The sequence below is a fragment of the Petaurus breviceps genome, unplaced genomic scaffold, assembly GCF_028583685.1.
Source record: "Petaurus breviceps papuanus isolate PSGF00001 unplaced genomic scaffold, PetGlider_PUasm1.0 229, whole genome shotgun sequence".
Lineage (NCBI taxonomy): Eukaryota > Metazoa > Chordata > Mammalia > Diprotodontia > Petauridae > Petaurus > Petaurus breviceps.
In genome coordinates this window covers 29,203,936-29,224,824 of record NW_027185903.1, presented here as the reverse complement: position 1 = coordinate 29,224,824, position 20,889 = coordinate 29,203,936, and the positions used below count along the sequence as shown (strand labels likewise).

At 39.0% G+C, this 20,889-nt stretch overlaps 1 protein-coding gene across 2 annotated transcripts in view; it reads right to left on the bottom strand.

Annotated features, from left to right (window-relative positions):
* NLN (neurolysin) overlaps positions 1-20,889 on the bottom strand; it is a 147,364-nt gene that overhangs the window by 46,841 nt on the left and 79,634 nt on the right. For both annotated transcript variants that reach the window (XM_069096413.1, XM_069096414.1), the window contains exons 7-9: positions 19,907-20,042; positions 15,269-15,635; positions 12,520-12,721 (exon numbers count right to left, since the gene is read on the bottom strand). In XM_069096413.1, the coding sequence (XP_068952514.1) occupies positions 12,520-12,721; positions 15,269-15,635; positions 19,907-20,042 (705 nt within the window). The remainder of the gene's footprint in view (positions 1-12,519; positions 12,722-15,268; positions 15,636-19,906; positions 20,043-20,889) is intronic.

The window sequence follows — 20,889 nt, the reverse complement described above, 5'->3', positions numbered from 1 at the left end:
AGGATTATACTCAGTTTTTCTGGGTAGGTGATTCTTGGTTATAAACCTTACTCCTTGCACTATGGAACATCAGAATTTCAAGCCTCTGATCCTTTAAGGTAGAAACTGCTAAATCTTATGATATCCTGACTGTGGCTCCTTGATATTTGAATTGTTTCATTCTGATGCTTGCAACATTTTGTCCTTTGACCTGGGAGCTCTGGAATTTGGATACAATATTCCTGGGAGTTTTCATTTTGGGATCTCTTCCAGGAGGTGATTGATGGATTCTTTCAATTTCTATTTTACTCTCTGGTTCTAGAATACCAGGTCAAATGTCCTTGATAATTTCTTGAAAGATGATGTCTAGACTCTTTTTTTGATCATGGCTTTCAGGTAGATCAATAATTTTAAAATGAACTCTGCTAGATCTATTTTCCAGGTTGGCTGTTTTTCCAATGAGATATTTCACATTGTCTTCTATTTTTCAGTCTTTTTAAAAATTGTTTCTTGATTTCTCATAAAGTCCTTAGCTGCCAGCTGCTCAATTCTAATTTTTTTTTTTTTTGCTTTTTGGAGGGAAAATGGGGTTAAGTGACTTGCCCAAGGTCACATGGTTAGTTTTTGTGTTAAGTGTCTGAGGCTGGATTTGAACTCAGGTCCTCATGACTCCAGGGCCGGTGCTCTATTCACTGTGCCACCTAGCTGCCCCCTCAATTCTAATTTTTTTTTAAGCAACTGGGGTTAAGTAACTTGCTCAAGGTTACACGGCCAGTTATTTCTGAGTGTGGTAGTAAGTATCTGACCCTGGATTCGATCCCAGGTCATCCCAACTCTGGGGCCGGTGTTCTTACTCACTGTGCCACTTGGCCACCCCTAAGCAATTGGGGTTAAGTAACTTGCTCAAGGTTACACGGCCAGGTGTTTCTGGGTGGGTGCTAAGTGTCTGAGCCCCGATTCGATCCCAGGTCATCCCAACTCTGGGGCTGGTGTTCTTACTCACTGCGCCACTTGGCTGCCCCTAAGGAATTGGGGTTAAGTAACTTGCTAAAGGTTACACGGCCAGTTATTTCTGGGTATGGTGCTGAGTATCTGAGCCCGGATTTGATCCCCAGGTCATCCCAACACTGGAGCCAGTGCTCTTATTCACTGTGCTACTTGATTGCCCCATCAATTCTAATTTTTAAGGAATTATTTTCTTCAGTCAGCATTTGTACCTCCTTTCCATTTGGTCAATTCTACTTTTTAAGAAGCTTTTTTCCTTCAGTGAATTTTTGTGCCTTTTTTCCATCTGATCAGTTCTAAAAAATCTTCTCCTTAGCTTTTTTTTTTTTAAACCTCTTTTACCACTTGGCCTACTTCTTTTTCTTTTTTGGAGGGGGGAAGGAAAGGCAATTAGGGTTAAATGACTTGCCCAAGGTCACATGGCTAGTTAGTGTTAAGTATCTGAGTTTGGATTTGAACTCAGGTCATCCTGACTCCAGGGCTGGTGCTCTATTCACTGTGCCACCTAGCCACCCCTCTAGTTTGTTTTTTTAAGGTGTTACTGTCTTTAGGATTTGTTTCTCCTTCATTAAGCTGTTGACTTGTTTTTCATAATTTTCTTGCATCACTCTGATTTCCCAATTTTTACTTTACCTGCCTTACTTGATTTTCAAAATGCTTTTTGAGATCTTCCATGGATTGAGACCAATTCACATTTTTCTTGGTGGTCTTTGGATGTAGGAACTTTGACTTAGATATCTTCTGACTGTGTGTTTGATCTTCCTTGTCACCATAGTAACTTTCTATGGTCAGAATTTTTTTCTGTTGTTTGTTCATATTCCCAGACTATTACTTGACTTGTGAATCTTTGTTAAAGTAGGGTTCTGCTTCCAGGATGCTTCAGGGGTTCTGTGCAGCTGTTTTCAGAGGTACTTCTAGGGACCTGTAAGTTTTCAGTTCTTCCAAGGTGGTATGATCCAAGGAGAGGTGTTCACTCCTGCCTGGTCTGTGCTCTGGTCTGTGAGTGACCACAAGCACTCTTATTTGCGCTGTGGTCTGTGAGGAGGGCCCTGTTCCACTGCAGCCGCTAGCTCCCATGTGCTACTGCTCCTTCTTGCCCTGGGACTGCCACCCAGGTCTGCGACCTGGATCTGAGTATGGTCAAAGCAACAGTGGGCAAAAGCCTCAGTGCCAGCAAAGAGACTTCTGTAATCTTCTCATTTTCAACCCCCTTTCCATCTGTGGGCTGAGAGCTCTGGAAGCAGCTGCTGCCACTGCTGAATTAGTGACTTCCAAGCCCTGTTCCTGGTTTGCTGTGGTCTGGTCTGTGCTGGACTATGTTTCCCTCTCACCCAGGTGCAACAGACCTTTCCTGCTGACCTTCTAAGTTGTCTTGGGCTGTTCAATTATTTCACTTTGTCCTTTTGTGGGTTCTACTGCCCCAGGAATTGTTTTATGAAATTATTTAGAGGTGTTCAGAAGGGCCTGGTGAGAGGCACTCAGGTGAGTCACTGCCTTTTCTTTGACATCTTGGCCCTCCCTCCTCTTTCTTTGTATCTCTAATGCTTAGCATGGTGTCTGGCACTTAGCAAGTGCATAATAAATGCTGCTAAATTCATATTTCTAAAGTGTAGGTCTGACCATATTACTCCCTTCACAAGAAACTTTACTGGCTTCATATTACCTATAAGATAAAATACAAACACCTCTGTCTGGCATTTAAAGCCTTTTACAATTTGGTTCCACCTATCTTTCCAGGTTGATTACACATTATTCCTAGTCAGGAAAATTCCTGTAACCAGGCCAAAGTGGTATGCCTGCTGTTGCCTATATAACAGAGAAAGAACTGATAAATAGAAGTATGTACAGAATGACTTTACATATATTTACATATTTGTATTTAATGGTAGCCATCTCTAGGGAGGAGGGAGAGGGAAGAAAAAAAAACAAACCATAACTTTATTATATATTTAAAAGGTACAGCAAGTGGTATATAATAGATTTTTAGTTTCATGTGCAATCATCTTTTAAAAATAACATAAATTTTAAAAAATACCTTGTATTTACTTATCTGAATGTAAACCCCTTGACAGTAGGGATTGTTTCAGTCATCATAATTAAATTCCCAATGCACAGTGCCTGGTACACAGCAGGTACTTAATAAATACTTGCTGATTGACTGATCTGTGACCATGTTGTGTTGACACAGCAGAAGGCAAGCTTGTTGAGGGAGGAGATTGTCTTAGGTTTGTTTGTATCTGTATCCCTAGTGCCTAGCAGAGTCTAGCATACTGTAAGTACTTAGTAAATGATTGATTAATCTGTGACTGAAGCAAGCAAACTTCTTAAGATTGTAGTTTTAAAATAAACACTACCATATAGAATAAAGGTTAACATTACAGTATCACCTGGCACTATTTAATGGTTCAGAAAAAAAATGCAGTCTTGATAGCTGACATGTGTATCATATCTATGCAAATCATCTTAAAATTCTTTGCTAGTGAGGGGGGAAAAAACCCATCAACCTCGGAGAACAAAAAGGGGGAGTTTCAGTCCTCAGAGGAAGGTTGAACAAACGAATGTCTAACAAGAAAGAACTAAGATGCAAGAAAAGAAGCAGTGGAATATTTATGTCACTCTGGTAGAGAAGAGAAGGCTTATTCTGTTCACAGCTATCCCGTAGGTGGAAGGAAGGGGCTGGAGGGGTGGGGGGAGCACAGTCAGTGAATGAACAGATCAACCAGGTCTTCTAAAGAACAAAAGGAAATATTCTCAGGGAGGGGAGCCTAAAAATAGCTCCATCAACTCACTAATTTCCCGACAAGTCTGTCATGCTGATTCTCTGTGTGCCCTCAAGGCAACTCAATTTGAATATTTTTTTCAAATAAAAGCTACACAGACCCAGCAAAATTCAAAGGCTCCATTTCCAGCAAACAACTAAAGCCCCAAACACACAAGAATTCATAGCTAGCCACCACTGGTATGTGACCCCAACAAAACAACAGCAACAACAAAATTCACAGATGGGAAAGAGCTAGTCACAGCAGAGTCTGGGAACCCCTCTACACAATGGAGCCATCTTGACACTAGGAGATCTGGAGCAGGGGAGAGAAGCAGCTTTTTCTGTATGTGCAAGGTGGCCTCTGAATTATTCACTGTTCTGGTACTGGGGCATGTGCAGTTTGCCAGCTCTCTGACTCATTCCTATACTTCTTAAATCCTTCATATAGTTCTCAATGTGAAAACCTGTAGGGTGTTGGAGTAAACTAGGTCTGAGAATTAGTCAACAATGCTAACAAGCATTCCAGAGATACTAGAGTATTTTAAAAATAGATTCAATGTCCCACAAAATAAATAGAGTAATATACTGAATCACCACTCAGGCAGATGGCAACCCCAAAAGTCATCAGGTTCCATTGCTGCAGGAAATATTCTGACATTAAATGCCTGGAAAACGATGCAAGCATGAACTCTAGTCTGGTTAAAAATCCTTGAGAGGAGAAAGGCTTCCTGAAATCCAGATTTTTCTCCATTATTCTTTTCAACAGACAATAGGATGGCTAAAATATACCTCATTAAGAGCTCTCATGCTCCAGCGGAACCCACAACAGATGACTTGATAGCATAAAGAGAGATTAACTTGGCGACTCATACATCCATAGTGTGCCAAAGTAAACTTTGTATAAACTGAACCACTGAAAATTCCCAACTACAACTTGGTTTTACTTAAACAACAAAGTCACCTGGCTTGTCCTCCTAATTAAGAAACCTGTTTTCAGTAGTCCCACTGAAGGGTTGTTTTCATAAGCCAGAACCCCAAGAGAGATGAAGGAGATTGCTGAAATCAATGATGGTACTTTATTTGTAAAAAGGACTTGTCTCAAGAGACTTGACCTTGGTTGTTCTGGGTTAGCTCCACTATCGATTCCTAAGCCAAGTTCCTCCACCTCCTGACCTGAAAGATCTATAGTCAAATTCAAAGAATATAGAAGTCCTCCGGAGGGAATAAATCCAGCCACAGAAAAGGGACAGCTGCAACCCACAAAGAGAAAGCTGAAACACTGCTGGCTCCTTTCCCAAGTGACCTGCATTCCTATCAATCACTGGAAGTAAGAATAGTAAGAAGAATATGAATCACACTTTTAGGCAGAATTTTGTGTTACTTATTAACTGCCCTTCCCACAGGATGGTTGTGAGAAAGGTATTTTGGAACCCTTAGTGTTCTATAAAGGAAAATCATTACTGTTATCTACACAACAGCCCTGCAATTCAAGTAGGTCAGCTAGTTGCATCATTCCTATTTTGCAGATGCATAAAATGACACATGCATTAATTGCCTGAGGTCTGGGGCAAAGGAAACTGGAATGCTGGAGACTTAAATTCCGAGGCCAGTTCGGTCTTCCCCTGCCACTGAGTCACCAAGTGCTTCCTGATTGACAAAGTGCCTTTCATTTCTATCTCCTCCTTAACAGATGGATATCAGTAAATTACTACTCAATTTCAAATAATGAGGTATTTAAAAAAAAAAACGGGCCTGTATTAACCCCAGCTCATTAGCCTGACATCCAAGTGATAGCAAAGAGCAAAAGGGAATATTTTTAGTCTGCCAAATGGCTAGGTTGCCTGTGGTTGAGATGGGTTCCTTTCTGAATCTCTCTTGTCTGCCTCAATCCAGACTGGAAAAACCCTGACCAAATTTTCTTCCTAATATGTTCATTTCCCTTCATTTTAATTTATTTTTAATTTTTATTTTCAGTTCCAAACACTCTCCCTTCCTTTGATCCTCCCCTACCCACTGAAAAGGCAAAAAATAAGATATTGATTATACATATGAAGTCATGCAAAACAAATATTCTTATTTTTAATATTCATCCTGTCTTTTCTGTTCTTGCTTCAGAAAGAGAAATTCTACTAACAATTATAATAGACAATTATAGTTTTAAAGTTTGAAACATGCTTTTCACATATTATCTCAATCTGAACCTCCCAATAACCCCTTGAGGTAGGTATTACATGTATTAAAATACTCATTTAACAGATGGGGAAACCAAAGCTCAGAAAGGTTAAGTGAAGTGGAAACCATCACACAGCAAGTGAGTTTCTGCATCAGGATTTGAACTCAAGTCTTTTGAACTTTATATGTGGCCCTTTACCCACTACATCAAGGTATTTCTCTTTAGTAGTCAGTCTTCTCTGTATTAAATTGATTCTATTGGAGAAGGGTGAGGCTCCACTAGAGACATAGATTGTGTGAGGATTCACCAAGTACAGGCCCAGCCCTGAGAGCAAAGCACTTCCAATGTAGGAAATAAGTAGAAAAAGGGCAATATAGCTGCTAAAGCCTGGCTAGGATACAGAGGGGGGGGGGGGGGGGGGGGGGGGGGGGGGGGGGTGTGTGTGTGTGTGTGTGTGTGTGTGTGTGTGTGTGTGTGTGGAATGGTGGTGGTGGCTACCCCCAAACTAAGACTTCAAAAATGGTAGCTGGAGCAGGAAATATAGTCACCAAAATATTAAAAAACAAAGTCGCAGACCCCAGGATAAGAACCCCTATTCCAGAGTAATTGTATGTTACCCACAGTTTACTTTGGTGCAATTTTATAAATGCCATATATTTATCCTAAAAAAATTCAGTTTTATATAATTCAATTCAATAAAATGAACCAATCAGTATGCATCTTAAAATGCCTAGTAGATGCTAGGCATTGTACTGAGCACTGGGGACAAAAAGACAAGTGAAACAGTCCCTGCCCTAAAGCAGCTTACATTTTAATGGGTAAAAGAACAAGTACTTTGTAAATATGTACAGAATATACAGAAAATGGATGCAAGGTATTTGGGGTAGGAACAACTCTAGAATTTGGGGGAAATGGGAAAGGCTTCATATAGGAGGTAGTGTTTAAGCTTTATCTTGAAGCAAGCCAGGGATTTTAAGAGATGGAGGGGGGTAGGGAGGGCATTCCAGGCCTGGGGGGAAAGAAAGTAGAAAGGCAAGGAGATGGGAGATGGTGCTATTTTGTATGAGGAATGGCAAGCAGGCCAGTGCCATTATGGCTGTACCAGAGAGGGCAAGGAAGGGAGAAATGTGCAAAAAGACTGTAAAGGGAGGAAGGAGCCAGGCTGTAAGGAGCTTTAAATGTGGGACAAGGATTTTATATTTGATCCTGGAGGTAAGAGGGTGTTGATTGATGAGGAGGGTGACATGGTTAGACCTGCACTTCAAGTAAAGTCACTTTGGCAGCTCTGTCAAGTATGGATTGGAGTCTGGAGAGCCTTGTGGCAGGAAGGTCAAATACGAAGCTACTGCAATACTGCGGGCAAGAGGTGACAAAGGCAAGAGCTAGGTGACAAGAGGTGAGCTAAGGCAGCCGCTGAAGTGGACACATTATGTGACACATTTACCAGTCAAGTGCCAACAAGGAAGGCATTGAGGAAGCAAAAGCAGAAAACAATATCCTTAAGGAGCTTACAACCTAACTGGGGGTGGGGTGGGGGTGGAGGTGGTAGGGACATAAATAAGCATAAGGTAAAGAAAGAACTATAGGGGCGGCCAGGTAGCACAGTGGAAGGAGCCCCCAGCCTGGAATCAGGAAGACCTGAGTTCAAATCTAGCCTCAGATACTTACTAGCTGTGTGACCCTGGGCAAGTCACTTAACCCCATTTGCCTCAGTTTCTTTATCTGAAAAATGAACTGGAGAAGGATATGGCAAGCCACTCCAGGATCTCTGCCAAGAATATCCCAAATGGGGTCACAAAAAGTTGGATATGACTGAAAAACTACTAAACACACAAATAAGGATAAGGAAAAGAACATTTTAACATCCCTTTCTCTTACAGGAAGCCTTTGTAGATCCCCTTTAATTTTAGGGCCCGCCTTCTGTTGAATATTTTCAATTTATCCTGTCCATAGTTTGTTCATAAAGAATTGTTTACATGTTGTCTCCCCCATTAGATTTTGAGCTTCTGGAGGGCAGGAACAGTATTTTTACCTTTCTCTGTATCTTCAGTGCTTATCACAGGGCCTGTCGTGTGTTAGGTGATTAGTAAATGCTTATGGCTGACATAGTTTTTCACACTTTTCAAAGGGCTGATTATCTAGCTATGAGACACTGACAAAACACTGAACCAGTGCTGCCACATGTCTGAAAACTGGCCTGTCCTGCCAACACATCTAAACATCTCCAAGACAAGCACAACCAGCTGACAATGGACACACAGCTGTGGTGGAGAACTCATCCCCTTTACCACCATCCTCAAGCTAATCTGCTGAATGTGTGTTGCAAGCTATTTATTCACTCAGTCTTTCCCAGACAGAGAAGACAGGCTATTCCTGTATGTGAAAATGATACCAAAGCACCACTATGTTGTTTAGGGAAGAAAAAAGGACTCTGAAATTGTTATGCCATCCTATCCTATCAATAACCGGAGAAAACAAATCCACTAAACACTGGCTCCAAATATTGCGCTTTAAACATGTTTTAACGCCCCAAGGGAGCATGGGAGCACTTGAAAGGATTAAGTGCTAAGCAAATAAGAAATTATAAATAGTTTTTCAGAGATAGTCCTACAAGAAGTTTGACCAGTCAAGGTCATGTATGAAAGCCCTGTTCTGCAGGGTGTGACACATTTGTGTGCATTAATGAGGTCAGGCAAAGCTCACACTGCTGCATATGTTCTTCTGCTGTAAAGGGGAGATTCCAACATGGTAAATGCATCGTGCTCAGTTGTGCTGATGAAGGAGAAACTGATCAGATATGAAATATCACAAATAAAACAAATGTAGTTTTAAAAAAAAATTTCTATTGACTTCCTGTCTATCACCCACCTTTCCCACTCTGTATTATCCCTCCTCTTATCCTCTCCCAGAAGGCCATCCTTTATAATAAAAAAGAAAAAAGGAAGAAGAAAAAAAGTTCTGCAAAATAATGAAAAAGTCTGACTTTATTTATTTTTTTCTTTGTGGAGGGCAATTGGGGTTAAGTAACTTGCCCAAGGTTACACAACTAGTTTTTTTGTGTGGGTGTTAAATGTCTGAGGCTGGAACCGAACTTGGGTCCTCCTGACTCCAGCACCGGCAGTTTACTCACTGCTCCACCTAGCCATCCAAAAGTCTGACTTTAAATGCAGTGAAGAACATAATTTTCAATATTGAAGCTGCTGGTCTTTCAGTGGTAGCAAAAATCTAGAATCTAAGGAGGGTGCCCTAAAGAAATTGGGGGGTAGGAATAGAATGGAATGCTATTTTGCCATAAGAAATGATGAAAGGAATATTTTCAAAGGAATCTGGGAAGATCCCTATGAACTGACACAGAAAAGAGTGAGCAGAACAAGTAAATCAATTTGTACAGTGATAACAACATTATAGAGAAAAAACAGCTTTGGAAGACTTTAGGATTTTTTTTTTTTGCTTTGTTATAAATATATCATATACATTCAAAACATCACTGTAAAATATTATTCCATGTTACGGAAAAGATATTAAGGCTTTATATTATTTACATTAAATAAGCTAGCACCTTAAAAAAAACAACACTCTCCTCTCTTGACAACTCTTCTCCAAAAGGGCTATCATTTCCCTCCCATCCAGTCATCACCTTAGCTCACAACTCTTGCAGTGCAAAGAAACATCTCTAGCACCAGCTAAATTAATGCCTTTCAATGAAAAGGGAAATATCTGACTCAAGTCTGCTTCTAGGAGGTGGGTAGAGAGGCAGGGTTCCTGAACTAAGCTGGAAGTCAGGGGACCAGCACAGGTTACATATTGGATTTCCCTCAGTCTTGGCAAAGGAGGAGACCAGAATGTCCCAGGGAAGCTTCTCCCCTTGCTACCCAAGCCCAATGGGTGAGGTCAGTCAGCCCTGCAAGTAACCCCCAGACCCAAGGGCCCATGGGAGACACTAAGGTGAATGGAACATTAAGTGCATGAAGATCTGACTGTGTGGAGACTTTAGGATTCCTATCACAACAGTGATAAACCAGGAATCCAGAGGATGAGGATGAAATATACCACATTTCTCCTGCAAGAAAGGAAATAGACTGAAAATGCAGAATGAGACAGATATTTTCAGACATGGTCAGTATGGGAATTTATTTTGCTGGACTACACATGGTTGTTATGGGAGTTTTGATTTTTACTTTTTTTGTGTGGTGGTGGTGTTCAGTTGGGGGGCAGTGGAAGGGAAGAATGACAAATGCTTGTGAACATAAATATTTTTTATAAGAAAATGAAAAGCTAAAAAAGAAGTAGCTGGCATAAGGACAAAGTTAATTTAACAAACCAAGGAAAAATAAAGAAGCATAGAAAGATGATAGTAGGCTTTATGGGGTTCATGAGGTGGTCAAAGTAAAAAGTAGTAAAAGGCAGCTAGGTGGGACAGTGCAAAGAGTGCTAGACACGGAATCAGGAAGACCTGAGTTCAAATCCTGCCTCAGACACGTAGTAGCTGTGCAACTCTGGGTAAATCGCTTAACCACTCTCAGCCTCAGTTTTTTCATCTACAAAATAATTAGCACTTGTCTCACAGGTTTGTGGCGAGGATCAAATGAAATAACACATGCAAAAACCCCTTCAAGTGTTAGCTATAATTATTAGTTATTAATTATATATGTATATATGCATATATATGTGCATATGTATGTATATAGGTATACATATATATATATACACATCTGTCTCTCTCTTTATATATACATATATATGAAACCACTGAAACTCCTTGAAAACTGCTGTTATTTCAGTGAAGGAAACCAAGGTGCTAAAATACCTTTGTATGAATTCTCCAAACCACAAGAAAACCAAGCCAGAAACCAATCTGCTCGCTTCCCCTGAGGTTAGCCCACTACTTCTGCAGAATCAGAGACTTAATAGGACCTCTGCAAAAATCTATCTTGAGGGGTGGCCAGGTGGCTCAGCAAGTAAGAGCACTGGCTCCAGTGTTGGGATGACCTGGGGTTCAAATACGGGCTCAGATACTTAGCACCACACCCAGAAATAACTGGCTGTGTAACCTTGAGCAAGTTACTTAACCCCGATTGCTTTAAAAAAAAAAGAAAGAAAAAAAAATCTATCTTGAATTTCTAACCTTCCCAATCAGCATACATATGATTTTGTAGAATAAAACTACAAAATACAACAGGCAGAGGCTATTAGTTCTTTCCTTCTTGAATGGGCAGTCTGTTTACTGTTTGCAGAACCTAAGCTCTTTATGAGTAGTTCCCTGGGACCTGTAAAGACACACTGAACCACTCCTTTTCTCTTTGCTGAAAATCTGCACCTCTACCTTTCTTGATTTGCACTCCCCTCATCTTCAGAAAACAACTCTCTTTTCTTCTTTTCTGATCTCCCAAGAGAGTCTCCAATGCCATAGTTCTTGAAGCCCTTATAACTACAAGAGCCCTCATGAGGCCCATGCCTTTTGGAAACCAGGGTGGGATTTTTCTCATGTGCCTTGTGTTTCTGCTGCCTGGGATGCTACCAACTCTGTCCTCCTTCAGCCTGCTTTTTGAACTTTCTAAAACATTTGTTTTAGAAATAATAAAACATTTCTACATTTGTAAAAAAAAAAAAAGTAAAACCTCTTTTGCCTCTTTTTAAAAATAAAAGATAGCATCTCCAGGAAATAAAGGATATAAAACTGAAGTTGGTAAACAAAAGGTTAACAAGCACAAGAAACCGATCAAATCTCAGATAATCTATGCAGTTTACACCAACTTCTTTTTTTTTTTAAGCAATACAGGGTTAAGTAACTTGCTCAAGGTTACACAGCCAGTTATTACACCAACTTCTTACGTGAAAGAATAGAAATGAAAAGAGAAGCCAGTATAGGGCACCCAACCTGCCTTGAACCATAGAAATTTACTCTTTCCATAAGCTGAGCTTTCTTTTTTTTTTAATTTTGCTTTTTTGGAGGGACAACTGGGGTTAAGTGACTTGCCCAAGGTCACAGGGCTAACAAGTGTTAAGTGTCTGAGGCTGGATTTGAACTTAGGTCCTCCTGACTCCAGGGCCTCTATTCACTGTACCACCTAGTTGCCCCAAGCTGAGCTTTCTTAGGCTTATCTGTCAATGGCTTATGCCTCTGATAAGAAGACACACAAGTGAAATGTTATGTAACTCTGTCCTAAGATCTCTGATCAATACGATGACCAACTGTGATTCTAAAGGGTTCATGATGGACTCAATATGCAGAATGAGACACACTTTTTTGCACCTTTGTCCAAAGTTGAGATTTGTTTTGTTCACTTCTACATTTTTTTAACAAAACAAAAACAATTTTATTTTTCTTTCTTGATGGGGATATATGGAAGGAGGTGAGAGTGAGAGAAAAAACTATTAAGTAGGGAAAAAATTAAGAGAAAAGAAACAAAAGATACCTTTGTACTGCTGCAGAATAATGGCAAAACCTTTGAACAGGTTTAGTTCTTAGAAGAAAAAAGGTATTTAAGGTGACAAAACATGATACCAGTCAAAAGAAGAAAAAAACCCTCCACTAGATCTGGAACAAAGCAGTGGCAACAATGGGGTTTTGGGGAATGAATGATTTCAGAAAGCCACTCACCTGTGCACATATCTGATGCATGACGTGACCAAACTCATGGAAATAGGTCCTCACCTCATCATGCCTCAGCAGGGAGGGACGGCCTGCAACAGGCTGGGAGAAATTTACTACCAGGGCAGCCACAGACATCATTCGGCTACCATCAGGTAGGAGACAGCCTGGCTGGAGGCCAAAGCAGGCTGCATGGCCATACTTTCCTTCCCTGAGTTGAGACATAGAAACACAGAAACAGTTTAGAAGACATATATTAAGTTCCTATGATAAACCATTTGAGTACTCTTATAAACAACAGTCAGCCAATAGCATGCCAAGGAAGATGGAGGTAAAAAACTAAGGATGTGGTCTGTTGTAAGCATTACCAGAAAGTTCTTACTATATTTCATTCATGTTGTAGAAAACAAAGTAGTTTGGGATTTTTGTGAAAGTGACTTTTTAAAAATAATATTTTATTTTTCCAATGACATGTAAAGACAAATTTTAACATTTATTAAAAAAAATTTTTGAGTTCTAAATTTCCTCCCTCCCTCTCTCTCTTCCCCTCCTTCCCTAAAAAGGCAAGAATTTTAAATAGGTTATATATGTGCAATCATGTAAAACATATTTCCATATTAGTCATGTTGTGAAAGAAGAAACAGACCAAAAGGAAAAAAAACATGAAAAAAATAAAGTGAAAATAGTATGCTCTGATCTGTATTCAGACTATAAAAGTGTTAAAAATACCACCTTGAAGTTATATTATCAAGACTCACTTTATTGAGAAATATAACTCTCAGAATGAAAATTATCCCTGTCCTAATACTTTTGGTCACCCAAATTATTTTAATAATATCCTTCTTGTCATTTCTGAGGACAGTACCAATTCAGCTTTTGTAATTAGCCAGAGAGGTAAAAGTCAATCTGAAGTCAAAGGCAATTTTCATTTTATAGAAATGGTCGTTTCTTCTCTTATGCCCGTATACAATTCTAGATTAGACCACAAACAATTAGATTCTTCCTCTGTTCAAAAAGGGAAGAGTTTGTACAATCAAAAATAGTCAATGTATAAAGGGGACCGTATTGTCTGAAACAGAATACTCTCCCTTGGCCTGGGAAGAGGCAGCCAGTAGAGGATAAACTCATCTCTCCTTAGAGAGAAGTAGTATCAAGGATGGTAACTTCAAAGCTGCAGGTCACCTAAGGAAGGCCATAGGGCTGGCTTTAATTTCCTTTCCCTCAGGTGACTAAAAGCACTCAGGTTTATGTTTTTTTCTTTTTGTCTTTGTTTTGTCTCTTGCCTTCCTAGTGTCTCCCATCACTTTCTGGCTCTTGCCTGCTGAAGTTGCTACTGTATTGAAACTATTCTGGGTGGTTCTTATCAAGACAATTGAACCAAAGAAACTAAGCAGGAGTCATTTATCTAGATTCTAGATTGAAAAGTTATCCTTATGAAGAGAACAGGCAAAGTGGCTGAAAGTCTTTGTCATATAGAACACCAACCTAATATTCATCGCCAAGCTTTCTCCATTCCCACAAAAGATAATTACAGTTAAAGCTAAGGTCAGAATTCAGAAAAGTGGCAGTAAGGGTCTATTCTCTGAGTATCCAATTCAATTTAATTCAACAAATTGATAAGGTGCATAAAGTATGTAAAGTCCTATGCTGGCTCGGCTCCTAGGGAGATGAGGAGGAAAAAAAATCCAGCCCCTGGCCTCAAGGAGCCCAAGCCTACCAAGAGGGATATATATGCCATGTCTGCAGATAGTTATGATGTCTGTCACTAAGGCAATGGAGATCTTCAAAGAATTGAAGAATACTTGAAAAGGGATAACTCACTTTCAGCAAAGGGTGCATATCAGGGCAGATTTCTTGGAGGGAGATAGTACTGAAGTTTGGTCTTAAAGGAAGAGGAGCATTTAAATGAAAAAAGAATGCTTTCTATACATAGGGAATGGCCTATGTGAAGACACATGGAGGTGGGACAGTACAGGATGAGATCTGAGAACAGCTGTTAGACCAGTCTGTCTGAAATGTAGAGAGTATGAAGGGGAGTAGTGTGAAATAAAGGTAGGTTGGAGCCAGATTGTGGAGGACCTTAAATGCTAGGCTAAGGAGTTATATTGAGTGTATCTTGGCAGACATATGTGTGAGGGTGAGGGAGACTTGCAGGCAAGAATAGTCACTCCTGAGCTTGGAAAGGGACCTGAGAAAGAATTCTGAAAGCCATCACTATGGCCCACTATTCTCAGATACCTCTCATTTTAAATAAGCATTTGGAGTGGTTTTATTTTAAGCAATAGAATCGCATAGAACAGCTATAGCTCACATTGGCCACACTGGTTGAACCATAACAATACTGATATGGTCACCTGGATCCCACTAAATGGGCCAAAGAGCCACTCATCCTCCTACCCAGCAACTATGCAAAGTCACCTAGTATAAGCAGATGAGCAATTTCTGCCAGTCAATCACCTGAGGACCTGAGTGACCTGAGGGTTTTCTTTTGCTCTAGCAAAAATGAGGACTGAAACTGACCTACTCTGGGTTTCACTGACATTTTCAGAGAATGGAAGAGATTAAGAAGAACAGATCAGACTTAACACCTGGTGGTATGCAGCAACTCATGTCGAAGAACCAATCTGAGAGACTAATTTCAGAATGGAAACAAGTGGACTCTCAACAATGTGAATTTAAAAATAACCAAAGGCAAAGGATATGACTGAATTGCTATCAATAGAAGTCTAAAAGAATGAGGAGTGACTTATAGAATTACCTTGGGTATAGGTCCAAGTAAAACTGTCCTAAAACTTCTCCAGTAGCTTTATCTTTGACTGTATAGAGAGTAACACTTTCATTCCAGACATGTGCATCAGTCACTTGCTCAAATGAAAGGCCCAACACTTCCTGGTAAATGTTTAGGAGGCCTTCAGTGACCACTTCCATTGGGAAGTATTCCTTGAGTTTCTCTTGGTTGATGGAGTACTTGAGTTCTTCTGCCTGGGTCATGTAGTAATGCAAATCCCATGCATTGATTTTGCCATCATACTCAAACCCCTTTTCCTCACATTCTTTTTTCTTCAAATTCAGGATGAACTCTCGCTCTTCTTCACCCAAAGGTTTTAGTTTCTGGCTTAAGTCATCTGTAATGGCAATGAAGACAGTTAATATTCTGGTTTTTCTCAGTGGAAGAATTCATTCATTCATTTAACAAGAATTTATTAAACATTTATTATATGCCAGGCACCATGCAAGAGAATGTAGGATACGTATTTCTGGCTTTTTTAAACACAATGTCTTCTTTAAAAACAAAACTATTTTGTGGGGATACATCATAGTCATTTATGGAAAAAATTCCTCTTCTTTCTACCTCCAGATTTAACCTTACCTCATAACAAGAAAGAAGAATTAACCAAAAACTGACATCTGATGATATATTTTAATAACATTCTACCTTTGTAGTTCCTTATCTACTTGATGTGGGAGGGTGTTATATTTTATCATTGGTTTTCAGTAATGATCACTTTTTTTAAACTTCCCTTTCAGTGATTAAAAAAAAATTATATTGTTTGTAGTCATTATGTCTAGTGTTTCTTTGGTTGTGCTTATCTCACTTTTCATCAATTCATACAAAACTTCCTCTGCTTCTCTGGATTCCTTTTTATTAATTATTTCTTACCAGACAATAATACATTACACTGATATATCATGGTGTTTGGTTCAACCACATTCCAAAACTGATGAGCATTCACTTTATTTTTGGTCCTTTGCAGCAAAAGTGATGCTATGAATATTTTGTAATATTTTAGATCATTTTTTATGTCTGTATTCCTTGAGGATTATGTTCAACTGCTAGGCCAAAGGGTATTGACAGTTCAGTCACTTTTCTTGCATGATTTCAAACTGATATTCCTAACAGTTGGATAAGTTCACTGCCCTACCAGCAGTATTGAACGCCTATTTTCCCAGAGCCCCTCCAACATCAACTACTTCTGGCTTCTTTTTTTGTTTGTTTCAACTTCCATTTCTCTTACTAATCTGATGCATGTTTTCAAGTGGTCGTTTATATCTTCAAATTTTCTTGAAAATTGTTTATATCCTTCGGCTACTTATCTACTAAGGGGACAAAGCATCTTCCTGCACAGAGAATACATTAGTAAACATTTGCTGAACGAATTCACTGTAGGGTTTTTTAAGGGCAACACTAATTTCCTCTCCCACAAAGTTTCTGTGGTTTCTCTGCCCATGGTACATTTTGTACCAAAAAAAACCCTAAGTATGTGATATCCTTTTTCTCACATGGACAGTTTGGCTAGAATTGATTCAGAGGAAATTTCATCGTTCTAATGTCAGAGAGTAGAGAAACCAAATTCACAGACATGTTGCTCTCTTAGAGAAGGTTCATATATCTCATGAAACTTGAGGGAGGAAATATATAAATATAATCTGAATTGTGTGGCTGATCTTGTGTACAAAAAAATACAACCTATTAGGCAGGTGGAGTTGGGCCTTATGTCATCTTTATGAGGGGCCAATGGTGGGGCATAGCAATTATATTCTGTAAAAGTTTGTTCCCTGCACAAGTGTCACTTAAATGGTTAATACACTGTGACAAAATCCCTACTTTTATGAATCTGTATTGTATTTGGTAAATTACTAAGCTGTTTTATGTGTTGTTCTGTATTTCTGAATCAAGAAAAGATGTGCTTGACTCTGTAAGTGTTGTATAAGTTAGAATGCACTGCCATATTGTGAGATTCAAAGGGGCAGCCTGAGGGAAGTTGGGAGAAGCAAGGGGAATTTTTTTTTTTTGCTTTTTGGAGGGGCTACTGGGGTTAAGTGATTTGCCCAAGGTCACACAGCTAGTAAGTGTTAAGTGTCTGAGGTCAGATTTGAACTCAGGTCCTCCTGACTCCAGGGCCATGCTATTCACTGCACCACCTAGACGACACAAGGGGAATTCTAAGACAGGGTGCTAGGGGATAGGCAAGGGGGGCAGGTAGGGCAGGGGTATAGAGAAAGAAAGCAGTTCTAACTGAGCCTTTGAGAGAAACATGTCAGTAGCAGTCAGAGTGGATATAAATTTATCCTGAGTGGGGATGAGTAGGGAGAAAGGTGGCAGAGGGGAGGACTTGTGGGGATAGAAATTCCCTTCACCAAAGTAAACTGACAATTCACCTGGAACTTAAGGTCTTAAAGAGTTGCCTCATGTGCTGGGTTGCCTGTGGTCACCTAGCTCATATATGTGTCTGAGACAGGTCATGAGCCCAGGTTTTCCTGACTCTGAGGCCACTATCAACTACTCCATTCTGCTTTTTAATGTGAGAATACTAGTTGATTTAGATGGAAGATACTGATAGAGTAATTCAGTTCCTAGAAGAACAGCTAATGCTGAAAAGAGGATTTTAATTGAAGGTATTGAAAGCAAGGGAAATGTAAAAGTCAGAGATGGGCCTTGAGGAAAGTATAGCAACTTCTGCAAGAGTTAGGACAACTCTTGGTTGCAGCCTAATTTTAAGAGAAAGAATTTCTCTAACCTTAAGGTATTGTTGTTCAGTTATCTGGTTGTGTTCGACTCTTCATGACTTGGGGGAACATAGCACACTAGGAACTTTTCTCTTCCACTATCTCCTGAAGTCTATCCAAGCTAATGGTCATTGCTTCTATGATAATTCTATCCAACCCATTCTCTGCTGTCCCCTCTTCCTTTTGCCTTTAATCTTTCCCAACATCAAGGTCTTTTCTAATGAGTCCTCTCTTCTCATCATGTGGTCAAAGTATTTAAGTTTCAGTATGTCCTTCTGATGAAGAGTCAGAGTTAATTTCTTTAAGTATTGATTTGATGTTCTTGCTGTCCAAGGAACTCTCAAAAGTCTTCTCTTAAATTTAAGGTAATTAAATTAAAAAAAAAAAAAGAAATCACAGGATCATAGATTTGGGGCTATAATCCTAGTTCAATTCTGCAGATGAGGAAATTAAGGCCCCAAGAGGTTAAATTACTTACCCAAGATCACACAGTAAGGAAGTAGAAGATTCCGTATTTAAATCTAGCCCTCTTCCTACTGTACCTTGCAGCTAGCATGTATATTTTGACTAGGGATAACAAAGATGTCAGTTTAAGAGTGGTAGAAACAACACACCAAAAACTCAAAAATAAATGTTACAAAATTATAAAGATTAAGTAGGACTCAAACAAAGAGATATGAGAAGACACCCACAACCTGCTCCATTGTGGAGGTGGGAAGTACAAAGGTTACATATTCCACAAGTTTTGAACTTTTTCTGACTACTTTAGATTTCTTTATTGATCAGTTGTGGTGACTTTTTTCTTCTTTAAAAAAAAAACACTTTGTCATATGAGAAGGCTCTCTGGGAGGGCAAGGTTTACATGGGATACTATGGTAATATAAGCAAGAAAACAGCAATAAAAATTTACAAAGAACAAAGTGGCCTAGAAGGAAAATTTTAATAATCTTAAAATAAGGATAACTCTACACTAAAGGCTAGTTGTAAACAAACAGAATTTGTATAAAGTAGTTGGGTTAAATCCATCCCTCAGTTTAAAAGGAAAAAGAATGGGAATGAATATAAATATTCCTCTGGAGTCTGTCAAAAGGGTGATGAGGAGAAGGTGACATGAAGTTCACAACTAAGTGACACCAGCTGACAGAGCTATGGATGTAAAAGACAGAGTATAAGAAACTTATTTAAACCAGATGTAAATATAGTTATTAAATAAATTGTTTTAATGTTAGAAATGCTGTGATATGTTCTCTTGCACTTTTCATATTTACTTGATAACTGATACCAATGGTTAGGTAGCTCATTGGCACAGTGGATAGAGCTGGGTCTGGAATCAAGAAGACTCATCTTCCTGAGTTCAAATCTGGCTCAGACACTTACTGGCAGTGTGACCCTGGGCAAGTCACTTAAACATGTTCTCCTCAGTTTCTTCATCTGTAAAATGAGATGAAGAAGGAGATGGCAAAACACTCCAATAGCTTGGCTAAGAAAACCCCAAACAGGGTCATGAAGAGTAAGACATCACTAAAAAAGACTGAACAACAAACCAGTGGTTTAGAAACATGTTTAAAAACTCTTATTTGTAAATACTCTGTCTCCATTTTCTAGTGTATTGTTGTGCATCTCCCAGAAATTTTCAGTACTTGCTAGTCTTTGGTAGCAATGATCCAAGGAGATTTAGTAACATTTCTAGTTAGGATTTTAAAGGTCTTCTTAAGCATTACTACAAAAATAAATGTGACCCTAAAAATAACCGATAAAATGAATAACCGATAAAATGGCGAGCATAAACTTGTTCAGTTCTGGCTCTTCTGCAAGACTCCTGTGATGCAAGAGCCAAAGAATGAAGAATTACAGAGCAAGATTCTATGGTTTATAAACTATAACCCACCTAAAAAGTCAGTAACACAGCTCGTACTCTTGGCAGTGTTAAGTTCTAGGACAAAATCAGCATGTGTGCTGTAGCCAAGTAGTTTTGCTACTTTGGCCCGTAGTGGAAGTAGCTGTTGCAGAATTTTGGTGTTTTCCTGAAAACAAACAAACAAAAAGTAATTAGCAGGAGACAGATTTTGAAAAGGGAAGAATTATTTTTATTGTGTTGTGCAGTAGTAAGAGGTGACAAACAGAAGACTTTTTAGTAAATGGTTCATTGAGAATGCTATAATTGAAATAACATTTATAAGGTGGAGGGGTAGGGTTGGGAAGATATGGAATTTTCTCAGAGATGAATTATGATCCTATGAGGGAAAAATGTATTTCCTTCCTACACGTGTTTATCTCTGTTTTATAAGAATAGCTACATCATCAATGGTAATCACATCCCAGATGCTAGTTTTGGAATTTATACAACTTAAGCACTTATAATATGGCTGCATGAAATAGGAACCATGAACAAAGCTTGAAAGTATGTGATGATTTCCAACTATTTTTCATTCTTTTATTTAATTTTTTTCTTCTAAGTTAATACCTTTAGAATAATTTGTATGCAGTCAAAAAGTTCACAATGAACATTTTCTGAATAAATTGAAGATAAACACAATAAAACTAGACCATTTTTTTAAAAGACTGTCATAATCCAGGCTTTCTAATAGTTTGGATTAGCATCCTTCTCCTCTTTCACCTGAAAAAGTGAGGTTTAGTTGGAGGTTGAGAATTGGATTTGCTAGATAGCTGAATAGTTTGATTTAAGTAATGCTTAATTTTCTATTGTTAAAATTACAATCTTGCTTTCCATTTGAAGTCATAAGCTGGTAAATGACATGAAGTCAAACTTTGCATTCTAATTTTGACTCCATTATTAAATTGCTATGACCATGGGCAGATAATTTCATCTTTTTTGCATTTAAATTGGAAAATGTGAATAATAATACAAAG